Raw genomic sequence first — 15,739 nt, forward strand, 5'->3', positions numbered from 1 at the left:
TGGCACCTGTTGTAGGAGTGGCAGAAGAGAGCCAGGTTGTCCTGACTGATGTCCTGAGCGATGTGCAGACGATATGTTTGAATGATCTCCTGGTTTTCTGTCAGCTCGTCCTGAGGAACAAAAACTGAGCTCATCAACAGACTCGAAGAGAAATCTTTTAGTTCTGAGTGAATTATCTCAAAGATGCTGAGGTCAGTGTCATATTTTAAGCCTACCGTGCCGAAATGGTGTGCCATAATGATATCTACCAGACTGCTGGTCCATCCAGATAACTACAACAGAAACACACATTCACATTTTAGTGAAAAGCACAATGTTTGAAGATCAAACGAACAGCGTTCCCCACACCTCCACTGATTTGAGGACTTGTTTTCATTATTGTAGCATTCTGGCCTGTAAGGTTATTATGAGCTTTAAAACAGAGGAAACTTTAAGAAGATCAACTACACTAATCTGTTGAGAAATCTGAAGTATGGAGGAATGGTTAGGGTAAGCTTTTGGCTAATAAACAAAGGATAGGATCTTTTTATTATGCATAAACAAAAGAAAATTAATGGCATGCATTGTTAATCAAACTAAAATGAAAATGCAACTAAAATGGTATCAATTAAATAATAATGTGCCTATTAAAATGTTTCTTTAGCATATTGCTCGTCACTGGTCTACAGTCCACACTGTCAGATAATAACATGCAAAAGAGGTACAACAGCTTGGGTAGTATGTGCAGCATATTTTAATTCTTAATAATGATCTGCACTAAATAAACATACTAATTTGACAGTGCATTCATAATTTTACCTTAGAGGCAGCCCAGTCAATCCAGCCCTTAGCACAGGGGTCCACATTGATGAGAACCAACCCCTCCACCAGAGCAGGCTCATTCAGCTAAGAGAGTGACATTACATGGATTAGTCCATCATTACAGCTCATACTGACTTTAGCACTCAGAGCACCTACTGACTGAGAGGACCAGGTGCTTGACATGTCGCCGATCGAACAGACTAATGAGACCGATTCTTGACTTCTTGTGGTATTGCTACCTATAGACTTGTCAGGGTCATGTGACAGTCAAACACATTGTGATTTGCTTGGGAGCACAACATAATAAAGAAAAAGAAAATAGTCAATAGTCAACATGAAACCAATACTGATCCTATTTACTTCCTGAATACTTATTCCCAGTTATGTATTGCATAATATTATAAAGTTTAAAATAATTTGTCTTCAAATTTTTGATCATCAAACTGGTATGGTTTGGCATCTGCAACAGCTTTCCTTTTTGGTGGAAGTGCTTGTTACTGGTTAAAGTTTAATTATGCTAATAAGCAAACAGGTGTTTAAAGGGATAATAATTCACACAAAAATGAAACCAGTCACCCTCATGCCACTTTAATATATGAATTTATGAAAGAATGAAAGAAAATGTATCAATTAATGGATGAATTAGCACAGAAGAAAGTCACACAATTTTGGAATGAATGAAGGTCAATATATGATGGCAGAATATTTATTTTAGGTGAACTATTCCTTTAGGCATCATTATAAACTATAGTACATACTGAACCATTTCTAAAATCTACAAAGTAAAGCCATGCTTTACAGGTCTGAGAAAGTCAACTTTAACCTCAGTGGTGACCAAGCAAAAACGTCAATCTACGTGACCCAACCAGGTAGAGACATCAACACCTTGACCAAATTCTCAGTAAGTCCTTGTCCAGAGTGCTAACTTACTGCAAGGGCTCCCACTTGGTTTTAATGTAGAACTGCGGCTATAGGCAGCCACATGAACTAATCAAATGTCTTGTTACTGTGACCGTGATGGAAAAAAGTTCAGGTTTCACACCTCTTCTTTTTCCTCTCTGTATAAGGCTCTACACAAGACACGCAGACAAATGCAAGCCTTCGATGTAGGACCATCACATGACCACACATCTATGGACAAGCATGTGACAACCAAAGTGAATTTCAAATGATTTCTAGTAGTTTACAGTGCTGAAGTTTTTCTGCAGAGCTGCGTAGGTGTGTGTTTGTTCAAATCGGTCGTCATCACAGAACCCGATGAGCAAGTGGCAGAAATATGATGAACGTGCAAATGCAAGCTGTTTGCAAGGGTGAAAGTGTGATTTGCTGGACTGAAGTAATGGAGTCAGTAGTGAAAGCCAAGGAAAGCCACATTCTTTAGTTAATTTGAGAAAAATACGCTATCATTTTATACCTTAATAATAACCAGCAGGAAACATGAGAGTGAGTGTGTTTTTATCATCAGTGTTCATGTTGGTGCGGAGATGGTGAATAAGAGCTTTGTGTAGGGTGAGAGTGTGAATGCATGTGTGAACTTTGAGTCTCAGATGAGGTGTGGGGGATCTATTGAAGACTGACGACAGATGGTTTTACTGCAGACGGACTTCAGAGGTCTTCACCTCTGATGAACTTCACTCAGATGCTCAATTAAACATCTAATGGCTCGTTTCCACAAGCTACTCTAACTAACGGTTAGATATTACCACATACAATGACCAATCAGTCATTACAGCAAAATAAAAGGGAAGATATATTACTTACAGCCAGCCTAGTGAGGATATAAGCTCCTGCGCCCACACCGATACCAATCACACTGTTGATTCTGTTAATTAAAGAACAATCGTTCATACACTGCTTATTAACTTGCATACATTCTGAGAAGAAATGCACAAATTTTTTGAGGCTTTAATAAATGCCATCATGATTTCTTGAACATATGGCATTTATTTTTATTTAATTGTACTGAATTGGGGATCATCTGATCACATCAGTACAGACTAATAGAGGTTTGGACTCACTTTAGCTGCGTCACAACTGAGGGCAGCATCTCGGCAAGATCATCCATGGTTGGGTACTGGTACCTGAGGGAAAGAAAAGGAAGACAAAAGAGACAAGTTAGTCCAGCTTTAATTATTTGAATTATTATAAGTGTGAAAACACTGTATAAGCAGTTGTGGAACAGATGGTGCCTCAGTGCACTGCTTAGCATGCTGCCTATGACTACAAAACAGTTCATGAACTAGAACTAGTTAATGCTTTTCTCCTTTTGAAAGTCGTGAAAGCACTATAGTGGTGCTTTTCTTTTGCTATTTAAGTAAATGGGAATGCAAAAAAAAAAAGACTATCTCCCATTTTCCGCAATAGATGCTTACCCACTTATGACGATTTACGCTTCTGAGAAATGTGGAAGAAGGTCCATTATGGTTACATTCTCAGCAGTTTTGGACATCAATGTAAATTTGAATATTAAAGGATATAGTAATGATAATCAAAAATGCTGTCTATGTAGGCACCTCACTATATTTTGTGACACAGCCAGAGTTATTTCTTCAGTAGTTAGTTTTACCCGGTGGGGAAAGGAGGGGCAGATTCTTGCTGGCCTGGAGCATCAACATGGACCACAGCAAAGTGCTGGGTGATCTCCTGCATGTCCTCGAAGTTAAACAGTGTGTTGAAACAGGACTTATCTGCATTGCAAGAGAAAAACAAGACAATTCTCAAACACGTTTTTCATAAATCATTATCAAAGAGAAAACTGGTACCCTGCAAACCTGAATCCTATGCATGTGCATACTTTGCACACACACAAAACATCATCAAGACACCACTACTGTGCCTAGTTTCTATTATTGTGACCTGCCTTTATGTAAAACTGTACGGTCAAATGCTGTTTGCACTGTTAGACTACTTTATGTACTCTTGTGTAGTCCGTGTATAAATGTTCAATCCTATTTTTGTTCTTATTTTTAGTTCCTTTCATTTTAGCTCTTATTTAATACTTTAGTCTATTTAATATAATTTAATTCATGAATGGTTTAGTTTTGTAGTCCCTTGTTGTCTTATGTAGCACAATGGTCCTGGAGGAATGGGGTTCGTTTCGCTGTGTACAAGCTGTACAATGAAAATAAAGCCAATCTGACTCTAGATAAAAATGCTAAATTAATAAAAATAAATAAATAAATGAACAGTTCCCACATTCCACATAAACTTGAGTTCAACAACTTTCTGTCCACATATTTTAACTACTTTAACTAGTTTTCTCAAGACCTGATTAACCACCATCTGTGCCCTGCAAATCAGTTTTCTGTCTGGAAGTTGGATTTTAGACGTATACACACTCAAAGAAAGACTCTTTAAAGATTTCGATAAAAATGTGCAGTGTTGATGTGCAACTGAAATCTCATACAGTGGGGAAAATATTTATTTGGTCCCCTGCTGATTTTGTAAGTTTGCCCACTCACAAAGAAATGACAGGTCTGTAATATTTATGGTAAGTTTATTTTAACAGATAGAGCCGGAATATCGACCCAAAAATCCAGAAAAAACACATTATGTAAAGGTTTGAAATTGATTTGCATTTCAGTGAGTGAAATAAGTATTTGATCCCCAAGCAAAACATGACTAAGTACTTGGTGCAGTAACCCTTGTTGGCAAGCACAGAGGTAAGACATTTCTTGTAGTTGGTCACCAGGTTTGTACACCTCTCAGGAGGGATTTCGATCTACTCTTCTTTATAGATTCTCTTTAAATCCTTAAGGTTTCTTGGCTGTCGTTTGGCAACTCAAAGTTTCAGCCCCCTCCACAGATTTTCTGTAGGACTGAGGTCTGGAGACTGGCTAGGAGCCTCCATGACCTTAACGTGCTTCTTCTTCAGCCACTCCTTTATTTCCTTGGCGGTATGTTTTGGGTCATTGTCGTGCTAGAAGACCCATCCATTACCCATCTTCAGTGTTCTGGCTGAGGGAAGGAGGTTCTCATTCAAAATTTTACTGTACATGGCCGTACACTTCAATGCAGTGAAGTTGTCCTGTACTCTTAGCATAAAAACAGCCCCAAAGCATAATGTTTCTACCTCTGTGCTTGACTGTAGGGATTGTGTTCTTGGGGTCATAGTCAGCATTTCTCTCCCTCCAAACATGTTTATGCCAAAGAGCTCAATTTTGGCCTCATCTGACCACAGCACTTTCTTCCAAGCCTTCTCTGAATCATTAAGATGTTCATTGGCACTTTAAACAGGCCTGCACTGTACATGTGCCTTCTCGAGCAGGGGGACCTTGCGGACGCTGCAGGATTTCAGTCCATTGCGGCATAGTGTTACCAATGTTTTGCTTTGCTTTGTGGTCCCTGCTGCCTTAAGATCATTAACAAGCTCCTCCCGTGTAGTTTGAGACTGATCTCTCACCTTTCTCATGATCATCCTTACCCCATGAGGCAAGATCTTGCACCGAGCTCCAGACCGAGATCGATTGATGGTTGTTTTGTATTTCTTCCATTTCCAAATAATCACACCAACAGTTGTTTCCTCACCAAGCTTCTTGCTGATGGTCTTGTAGCCCTTTCAAGCCTTGGGTAGATCTACAATCTTGTCTCTGACGTGCTTTAACAGCTCTTTGGTCTTGCCCGTGGTGGTGGGAGAGGCTGGAATGGAAGATACAGATCGTGTGGACAGGTGTCTTATACACCTAACGAGCTGACATTAGGAGTAACTTCTTAAAGTGAGGACTAATCTGTGATCCACAGGGGCACATAGACAATCTGTGAGAGCCAGAATTCTTGCTGGTTGGTAGGGGATAAAATACTTATTTTAGGTTCCTATTTTGTCTCAATCTGTTAAAATAAACCTACCATAAAAATTACAGACCCTTTATTTCTTTGTAAGTGGGCAAACTTACAAAATCAGCAGGGGATCAAGTAAATATCTCCCCAACTGTATATACACACACACATTCTTATATCAGCTTTATATGTGCCATCTGCCACCCTGCTTTCTAAGATGTTGGAATTGGCATCAGTTAAAAAAAAAAACGATATTGGTGTACCACTAATAGGGACGTAGGCATATTTAGACGCAGGGTTGGTGTTTCTCCAGGAACAGGGTTGAGAAACACTATGTATGATAAACCACCCATTCCTCTCCTCTTCAAGAAGGTGTGCCCTATAATGATACATTTTGCACTGATAGAGAGGAACTCTATATATATGGAGCGACTTACGGTTGAGTCCAATGTCATGATAGGTGAGAATGACCGGTCTGTTGCCTTTAGGAGTCCCTCTCAAAGTCACATGAAGGACACCGCGAGGAGTCTCGATGTCATGCTCCTGCAACCAATCAGATGTGAATTAATAATAGAAGTGCAAAGGTGTCAACTGTTTCAAGCATAGAGCTCTATGGAGTTATGCAATGTCTGCATGAATTCACAAATGGCCGTTAAACTGATTCTTACAAGGAAATATTTGCTCAGCCAGTCATCTCTAAATCAAGAGAAGGCTCATGATTAACTCAAAGGTTTCTTTTAGCCTTTTTCCAAACAAACTCAGGTCAACGTCAGCTTCAAACATGCCCTTGTTTCACCGTGGTGTAGGTTTTGACCCACCCTTGATGTTGTTTGTTGTTGCACATCACCACAACAACCACAGCATTATACGTCAAAGTAAAAAATCTTCCATCTTGGATGAAATGGACAGCTCAGCTACAAGACGACACAAACAGGATGAGGCTTGAACCACAAGTATGAGGTAAGAGGCTAACAGCACTACTCTCAGCCTCCTAAGGAGAGAAGAGCAGCAGGTCCGGCTCTAATCTCATTCCCACACAGCGTGAGGTTTCATTATCCTGGACCAAAAGAACCAAAAGCGGCTCTGACCTGTACCAGTAAACCTGCAGACTCCACGCACACTCACAGACACACAAAAGACTTTTGTGACCTTAACCGAAGACACAGCATACACGTTCGTTAATACAAGGAAACAATTTATTTTTTCCTTACACAAGTAAAGTCTCTGATAATGATGTCTTAAGCAGAAGATCTAGAAATCATGCTAACAGCTGACACCTGAAGCAAACCACAGCAGCAGCCACTCAAGGTAGTAGGTTTAAAAATAGACGAGGCAGTTATGTTTGAGTGTGCACACACATATTGCATATCTCATGTTAGGTAACTGTTGTGTGATCTCTTGATGTACCATTCAAACAGTCTCCAGAAACAGGTGTTTCTACAGTGCTGCCTTTTCTACACTGGACGTAAGCAGCACACTGTGACATGACCAAATGTGATCCCTCCCCTTTATAATCAAAGCTGTGTACAATGGAAACAGCCGTTGCAACGCTCCATCTGTTGGTGGACGCCCGGTTTCTATTTGACGTGCTGCACAGCTACTTGTCCATCTGAAATAAAATGGTTTTGTCTGAAAAAAGCTTTTGTGAATCGTCTGCTATGGATTTTAGATGTTTCTATAATTCTTGTTGTGAACGCTAAATGCTTAAAGCTTCTGGCCTATTAATTTGTGGTCTGTAACATTTTTTAAAGGTTTTGAAATAAGTTTATATTCACTGAGGCTGAATTTATTTGATCAGAAATAGATAGTAAGAGTAAAAGCACTAATACGCTGAAATATTAAAATAAAAAAAAATATTCCTTTAATGCAAAGCTGAAGTCTTCAGTGTCACTTGTTTCTTATTACCAATTGTTGAAAACAGCTGTGCTGCCTCATTTATTTTAAAATTTTTCATGATAATTTGAATAGAAATGAAGAGCACTAATTTGAATTTGAACCAAAATTCATCATTTTGCAACACTATAATTGTCTTTACTGCCAACATTTGATCAATTTAATGCATCCTTTCTAAATAAAAGTATTAATTACTTGAAAAAAAAATGCATGCATGCAATACAAACATTGTGTAAAATTGTTTTGCTACTCTGAAATTATAGTTTAGCAAACAGGATAGTCACTCTCTTCTGTATAACCAAGCAAATTAAATCACAAGCCAAGTACTTAAAGGGTCATTGGATGCCCATTTTCCACAAGTAGATATGATTCTTTAGGGTCTTAATGAAAAGTCTGTAACATAGTTTTATATTTCTCAAAGGTAGTGTAAAAAACACTTTTTTTTTTTTTTTTTTTTTTTTTTAGAGCAAGCTATTTTGTAGCATTTTCCTTTATATGTTAATGAGCTCTGCTGACCCAACCCCTCTCTTCTGAGCCGCTCTCTGAGGGACTGTTTACTTTAGCCTCATTCATAGTGAAACTTGCTAATAAGCACACAAGGAAAGGTAATTTTCAAAGAGTAATTTAAAAACATTATTCTCACTTCTTCTGGAGGTGAAGCTGAATCACGAATGATTCGCGCGAACATTAAACGTAATCTACTGCGTCTTCAGCAGCTCAGATGTCAGGAGTAAATGACCACTGCTATGTTCATTATTACATCCAAAAACATGACACCTCAGTCTGTTAGGAGTCTGCTCTGGCGGTGAAACAATGGCGGACTGATGACAGTCACTCAGGGCGGGACTAAGGTTACACACCAGTCCAGTCTGTGCTGAAGCGCTTCTGTCAATCAAACTATCGTGGGAGGGGCCTGTCTGTGTGACGTCAACACAAACAGACACACTGCCAACACACATTTCAGTTCAAACTACTTGTAAAAGTGCATGTAGCATCTAATGATTCCTTTAAAACAGAAACAATAAAATCACTTCTGGCACTGCATGGTCACTTTCTTAACCCAAGAAGACACAGTAACAAAAAGACTCTGTATGATTTGTGTTAATTATATTCGTATTATTTATTTTGTTTAATATATTAGACTACTGTATATTACAAAGCACATATTACTACTTTTATGCAGCTTGCAGATTTTACATTGCATATACAGCTTAGTTCATGACTGTTAGCAGTTGTTTGCTGGTTGAAGTACAGAAAAATATTATTATTATTATTATCTGCACAACAAAACCTGAAATGTGTGTCAAGTAAATGTATTCTATTATATATTCATTATTATGTATATATGCTATAGCACATCACATATACATTAATATCGGTGAGAGCACCAGTAGTAAGACTTTACAATAGGGTCTCATTTGTTAATTTAATATGTATATGTAGTAAATGATTATGATTAATAAATGCTGTGCAAATATTTGTTTAACTTATATAACTAACTAATGTTAACTAAAACCTTAATGTCATCATCATCATCATCATCATTTCTTTACATGTATGTATTTCTTTATTTTCTGCATTTTGCAGATGCAGTGTTTATTATTATTATTATTATAATTATTATAATTATTATTATCATCAATAGGGGGTGCAATTTACATCAAGTGACAAATTCTTTTTGGAATGTCCTTGCTACCTCTTTTTAACACATCACTCACCAAAAAGGTCTGGATGTGAGACAAACTACTAAAAAGCACCATAAATTGTGACTCACACATGCTTCACTGTCATCACCCTCAAACACATACACTCAAAGGCCTCCCCTCTGACACTTACAAACACATAAAAGTACATGATTGCCACACATTTGTAAACATCCATCAGAAAGGCTTCAGATAACGCCCATTCTTCACCCACACTCCCTACGACACGACTCAAACCCCTTCAGCATTCACACACAGACCTGAGAGCATGAGCAGATCACGTCTGCAAAGTTCCTGCTGGTGCAACAGGCAACTCCGACACAAAACACAGTCTTTCTGTTAGCACTCACCACACTGCTCAATGCACAGGAAACCTGGTTGATGTCCAGCACTGCCGTCATGTTTCATCCAGTGATCACAGAACAGACGCTTTCTCCTGTTGCCTCTTCTCACGCTCCTCGGAGAGAGGGGCGGTGGCACGAGGTAAGGGAGGGGACAGCCACGATTAACAGAAGCAGGGCAGCCCGTCGCTTTGAACACCCACCAATAACAAATAAAAGCCTTTTTCCTCCTCAGCAGAAAACGACGTTGGTAAAATGAGAGTATAATAGAGGGATCCAAAGCAAAGCAGACATATAAATGCCTGGAGATTGTGTTTGAGAGAGGAGGGCACTGGAGCTGCTCTAATTGGATTTACAGGGTCAGCTGGAGGGGGTGGGGTGTGTAAAACTCAGCTTCTGTGACGGCCTCAGAGTGTTGGTACGGGTGATTTTTGGGAAATGTAATTAAATCATCCAAAAGTGAATGGAACATGCGGTAACATCCAAGCTGCTGTTGCCATAGTGATATGCATGGACAACTCATGTGGTGACAATACGTGGATTAATATTTCCAAATGTCTGCGCTTTTGTGGTTCAAGACAGAAAATGTGAAAGAAGAGGATATTAGAGGCTCTGCTATGGGAAATGTTATCGTCTGTCACATTGTAGTCCCTTAATCCTAGGCTAAACCTGGTAAAGCAGGTTTTTCTGTCCGGAGAGCGCAGCCTGGCTGCAGTGCTGGAGAACTGTGAGGAGGAGGGACACTACTTCTGGTTTGCATCAGGGAGTTACAATGACATTTTTAGCCATGATATCACTCTCTTCAATGACAAACGTTCCCAACATGTTCAGAAGAATGACCATTTTAAGTTTGACGTGGAACTTTTGACTAACACCCTTGTGAAAAGATGTGCTTAATTGAGTTTAATGTGCACTTTTACTGTACAAGTACAGAACAAATATATAAACTAACTGTGCTTGCAAATTTTATTGAAATAAAAGGCCACTTAAGTGAACTTTAATTGACTTAACAGAAAAGTGCACTTTAAATTTTACTTTACGTAGTACACTTTAATTACGGTGTTAATCTTTTTTCATGCTTAAAGGAGTATGCTTATTTTGATATGTTGACTAACATATTAAACCACTTAGTAAGTCAAATTTAATCTATTTTAATTGTACTAAACAACTTCATTGTTACAAATGTGTTATTAGAAATTCAGAAATGACATTAAAGTATAATTTTGTCAGTACATTTAACCATTTTTCAGAGATGATAAAAGTCATTAAAAATGAAATAAAAACGATTTCTTAAAAGCAATCTTAAGTTACATTTCATCTATTTTAATTGACCTCAATTAACATGCAATTAAACAGCAGTCTTGCGTTTCTTGTTAATCTGTACATTAACAAAGACACATACACAGAACAGCTTTCATACTTGGCTTATTTACTAGCGCATTGTGCATTCCACTCATAGTACATTGGTGGAACCTACCAAATACACAAACTGTGTGGGGGACACCTAAACTGAACCATTCACTATATATCTACTACAAGCAGAGTGTCGCTGAAAATGACTGTGTGAGTTTGTTTACAGAATGCTGTCATTGCTGCTGCAAAAAGATGTGAAAAGATGTGAACTGAAGGAATGGGACAGAGAAGAAATCATGGAGCGGGGAATGATGGGCCACTGTGAGCACCACAGGACAGCAGAGCATTAAATGAGACAGAGGGAGGGGAGATGACAGAGTAAGTGTGAAGGGTGTAATCTTCGTTAGATAAACATCCACAACCATGTCTGATACTGTTGATTTCTGATTAGGCACAGAAATGGACCCTGAATTCACTAAACACATGAAAGGAAGGCTTAGATATTGTCAATCAATAAACAAATACCACTGTTATTCACATATTCACTGTTAGTTATAACTTGATTTGTAAGCACTGGCGTGTTCACAGCATCACACTACACTGTAAAGCTACAGGCAAGTAAACTTGACCTAGATTATATCAGACCATGCACTTTGCAATTCAACAATGCAAGACAAATGGTTTGTGAAATAGGTCATCTTGGATCATAAGCCTCATGCAACAATTCTGATAGTCAGAGATGAGAACAGCACAATAGAGATGAAACTGTGTACGTGAACCTGCTCCTGTTTTTTGCAATAACAACAAAAAAATTAGGGCTGCAACTAACGCTTATTTTGATAATCGATTAATCTGTCGATTATTTTTACGATTAATCTTTCTGTACTTATATTTTAGTTTTGCCCATTTTTTCCAATTAAATTATTAACAAAGGGTCTTTATCATTCAACATAGACTTTTAGAGATTTTAACTATTTTGCATTGTCATATCCTCATCAAAAATATACCTGGAGTTGTGTTTTATTATGTGTTAGTAATCCTATGTCAAACTCTTCTGCAATCAAAACACTGACCCATACGTATTCTAGCAAATGTTAATTTTAAATAATGTTTTCACCATGGCAGTCCTCAGGGCTTCTAAAGTAGTTTAACATCCTGAACAAAGCTTATTAAGGAATCTTTCAGAACATATTTTCACGAAGAATAAGGATAAAACAGAATAAATTTGCAGTACATTGCATTTTATTATTTTTTTCCTGTAAACACACAGCTTATACCTGGGAAACAGCTTTATAGCTTATGCTATGAAATTGTAAACAATCCTTTGAATAAAGTGCCAATGGCATGAAACCTGAATGGAACTCACATTTTAAAGTAAAATCCATCAGAAGGTTCTCCAGAAGAAAAAAAAATTGGACACACACAAAAAACCTGCTGTGTGAAAAAGAGCAGGGAATACTTAGAAAAAAGTGCATTTCAAATACATTTAAACATTTACCTCTCTCATTCAGTCATTATTAGGCTGCAAGACTGAATTATGAACTGGTAAACAACAAACTGATCACAGAACATGTTTGTAAAGCTTTAAATGTTAACTGTTAAAAAGAAATGTTATCAGCTTTTACGACTAAACACTTGCAAACAACATTGTACTGGAGAATCTGCACAAATAAAAGTCTTAAACAGTTAAACAGTTCAGTAGTGCAGAGTTTACAGGTTACTCTTCTTTTTTGAAGGCTCAAAGTAAAGTGCTCCCACACTTTAGATGACTTTGTTCGATTAGTTTTATCTTCCGATTTTTTTCTTTTTCTTTCTCGAGCTTACTCCACTGCCACCTGCCTCTGTCATCTCGCTGAATGCCGCAGAGACCGCAGAGACGCTGTTCGGGAAGCACGTGACCTAAAACGAGGCCAGCTATTGGCTATTCGCTACCTCTCCTGCTGTACTGGCTGAGTAAAACCTCCGGTGGCTCATTACTGCCACACTTTGGTCATCGCAGATTTAAAATATGCACTAAATGAGCCGCTTACAGCAAATAAAAGTTGTTTAGCAACTAATCGATGACTAAATTAGTTGACAACTATTTTAATAATCCATTTTAATCGATTAAATCAATTCGTTGTTTCAGCTCTAAAAAAAATACATAATTGTTTGTCTTTTTTTGTGAAAAGAACAGAATTATATTATATATATAATTACGGTGCATATTAATACATTTTAATTATTTACATATAATTATATATAGAATTTTACAAAAAACACTCTGACATTATGGTGTATGTATGGAGTAAAAATTTTGTCAAGCATTGACAATAAGGTCATGCATTTCAGCATAATTCTGCAACATAAGAAAATGTAGAGAAAAAAATTAAGTTGTCTGAATACTCTAATTATCACGACCCCTGATGGAAATAGGCCTTTAAAACATTAAACACAAACCACCATAATTAAATATTATTCTATCGTTACTTTCATACCTGTAATGAACTCATGTTACATTCTCTGATGCATGATGTTTGAACTATAAAAACTGACAAAAAAAGCATGTGAACTGCTTCAAAAGCCACCAGGACCCCAAGCCAATGAAGATGAAGAAACCTGCATAACGATGTTGAAGGCATCTTAAGTGACAGTGAGATTCTTCCCTGATCTTTGAACATACCAACCGTTTATAAACCTATGAGCATAACCCAGAAACACAGGTTAACCCTTGACATTTCAGACGGTGTAACCTCGTCCCAGGATGCACCTGAGTTTCTATTGGATGAGAGAGTGGGTGAAGGGGAACAAGGATTTCCCTGTGAAAGCCCCCTGTGCAATGGCCCACGCGTGTACACCCCAACACTGGAACACACCCATGAGCAGTATAACTGTATGCAAGTGCGAGCGCTTGAGAGCAGCCACATCAAGCAGCAGGTGTATCCTGCCACAGCAGCAGTTGAGGATGCTCCAAATCTGCTACGCTGTCAGAGATTAGAGAGGCAGAGGGTTTTGATCTCAGAAGTTAAAATTTCAGTTCTGTCTCTTCACTGTCTGACAACTATGAAAAAGTGATGTTAAAAGAGAATGCAATACTCCTCATGACCCAAAGAGGGCAGCGTGCATCTCCACAATCCTGTCCTCAATTTTCTCACAAAAATGTATACTGAGCCAAGGATACATGACAACGAAACAATGTTCAATTTAGTTGATGCAATAGTTATCGTGAACTAAGACTAAAAATAGTTTTTGGCTGTGGCTGAAAGACTACATAGGCCTGATAGAAATTCTGATCCCTGATACTAAAATCAATACCATGCAATTATCATGCTAAAATACACAGCATTATACCCGTCACCTCATTCTACAGAGGACTTAAAAAAATTAAATAAAATGTAAACAGTGGATTAAAAAAAGATTACAATTATTATAAAATAAAATTATATATAAGTGTGTGTGTGTGTATATATATATATATATATATATATATATATATATATATATATATATGGATGAAAGTGCACTGTTGTAAAGGAAAAGACACAAATTAAGTAGTAATAGTGGGAAAAAAGGCTAAACATACAGTCTATCATACTTGACTAGTTTTATAAATTATATAATTGCTGCTAGAGATTAATTCTGTAACCTGTAAACATGTTTTTGTGTGTATAGGCAAAAACTGTAGTATGGATGGTAACGAGAGTAAATGGTCATCCCTTGTGTCTGTCCTTTTCCAGCAGAGTGTGCCCCATGCCTGAATGAACACAAGCACTGCCCCATGTGCCATCTGACCCGATGCCATACCCCTACAGACCCAATGCTGTGCCATCACACTTTAATAACCCAGACACTGAGAGAGGACAGACAACAAGCTCGCAAAGTTAATAATGCTGATGGACCAAACAGCAGCTAGAGTAGTTAAAATAAATAAATAAATGAAACCATACAGAACAAATCAACCAGACCTAAAACATCAAACACAGTAACTCGGCATGTTTTGTGAGAACAGCTTGAATGTTGCATGTATTTACACCGCCCTCTTCAGGAGAAGCCCAACAGGTGTCAGCTTACATCATCCACACCGTCACCATAGCAACTGCTCAGCCTTATGACATCAATTTCCAAAAGACTATAAACCATAAAAAAATAGTAATGTCATCAGGCATTATGAGGCTTCAAGTAACCATCAGGCCTGGACTCTTCATGCAGTTGTTTCGGTTCTAATGAGTTCCTCTAGTTTACCCTTACAGCGGTTTCCTCTTTCTCTCTTTGCAGGAGTTCAGAGACATTAGCTACATTATGCAATACTTTAAGTCCTCCTGTTGCATAGATACAAGCTCTAGTAAAAACCAAATTGAACAGGAGAAAAAAAAAATCAGCTTTTACACCTCAACACAGAAGACAAACAGTACATGTAGAATCAAAATGATTCACCCGTCTCGTTTATTCTTCATTCGTATGACCACTAACACATTCAGCATCCTCTCAGGTGTGTGAATGTGTGATGATGTAACCCTCGTCTGAGACACAAACCTGCAGATTGAGGATACATTTAAACATGTGAACACTGGCATGATCCTCAATCCTCACAGCATGATAAAATACTGTGTAATTTAGAGCACTCTTCAAATACTCCAAATGAGCTTCACTAAAGAGTAAAGTCCAAACCTCAGGAAGTTCAGATAAATGAGCCTCTTTAATACTTTAGGAGCTGAAAGACCTGAAACCCGGGAAGAGAGGGAACTGTTAAGGGGAATTACTAAGAGTGTTTAGAATACAAAATTCACTTCTCTTTGTATGCAAAAAATAAACATTTTCATATGAAAATACTGTATAAAATAAGCAAATCATGCATTATGGATTTTGTGTACAAGAAGTCATGCAAAAAAACTA

General features: G+C 37.9%; 1 protein-coding gene across 3 annotated transcripts in view; it reads right to left on the reverse strand.

The window, feature by feature from the left end:
• LOC132129295 (protein NDRG3-like) overlaps positions 1–15,739 on the reverse strand; it is an 84,746-nt gene that overhangs the window by 8,913 nt on the left and 60,094 nt on the right. For 2 of the 3 annotated variants that reach the window (XM_059540833.1, XM_059540834.1), the window contains exons 4-10: positions 6,015–6,120; positions 3,368–3,488; positions 2,820–2,882; positions 2,563–2,623; positions 799–885; positions 216–272; positions 7–110 (exon numbers count right to left, since the gene is read on the reverse strand). In XM_059540833.1, coding sequence (XP_059396816.1) covers positions 7–110; positions 216–272; positions 799–885; positions 2,563–2,623; positions 2,820–2,882; positions 3,368–3,488; positions 6,015–6,120 — 599 coding nt within the window. Of the gene's footprint in view, positions 1–6; positions 111–215; positions 273–798; positions 886–2,562; positions 2,624–2,819; positions 2,883–3,367; positions 3,489–6,014; positions 6,121–9,523; positions 9,803–15,739 lie in introns of those variants that run through there. The other variant, XM_059540835.1, reaches the window with a different exon arrangement.

The sequence above is a fragment of the Carassius carassius genome, chromosome 46, assembly GCF_963082965.1.
Source record: "Carassius carassius chromosome 46, fCarCar2.1, whole genome shotgun sequence".
In the NCBI taxonomy this organism is placed as follows: domain Eukaryota; kingdom Metazoa; phylum Chordata; class Actinopteri; order Cypriniformes; family Cyprinidae; genus Carassius; species Carassius carassius.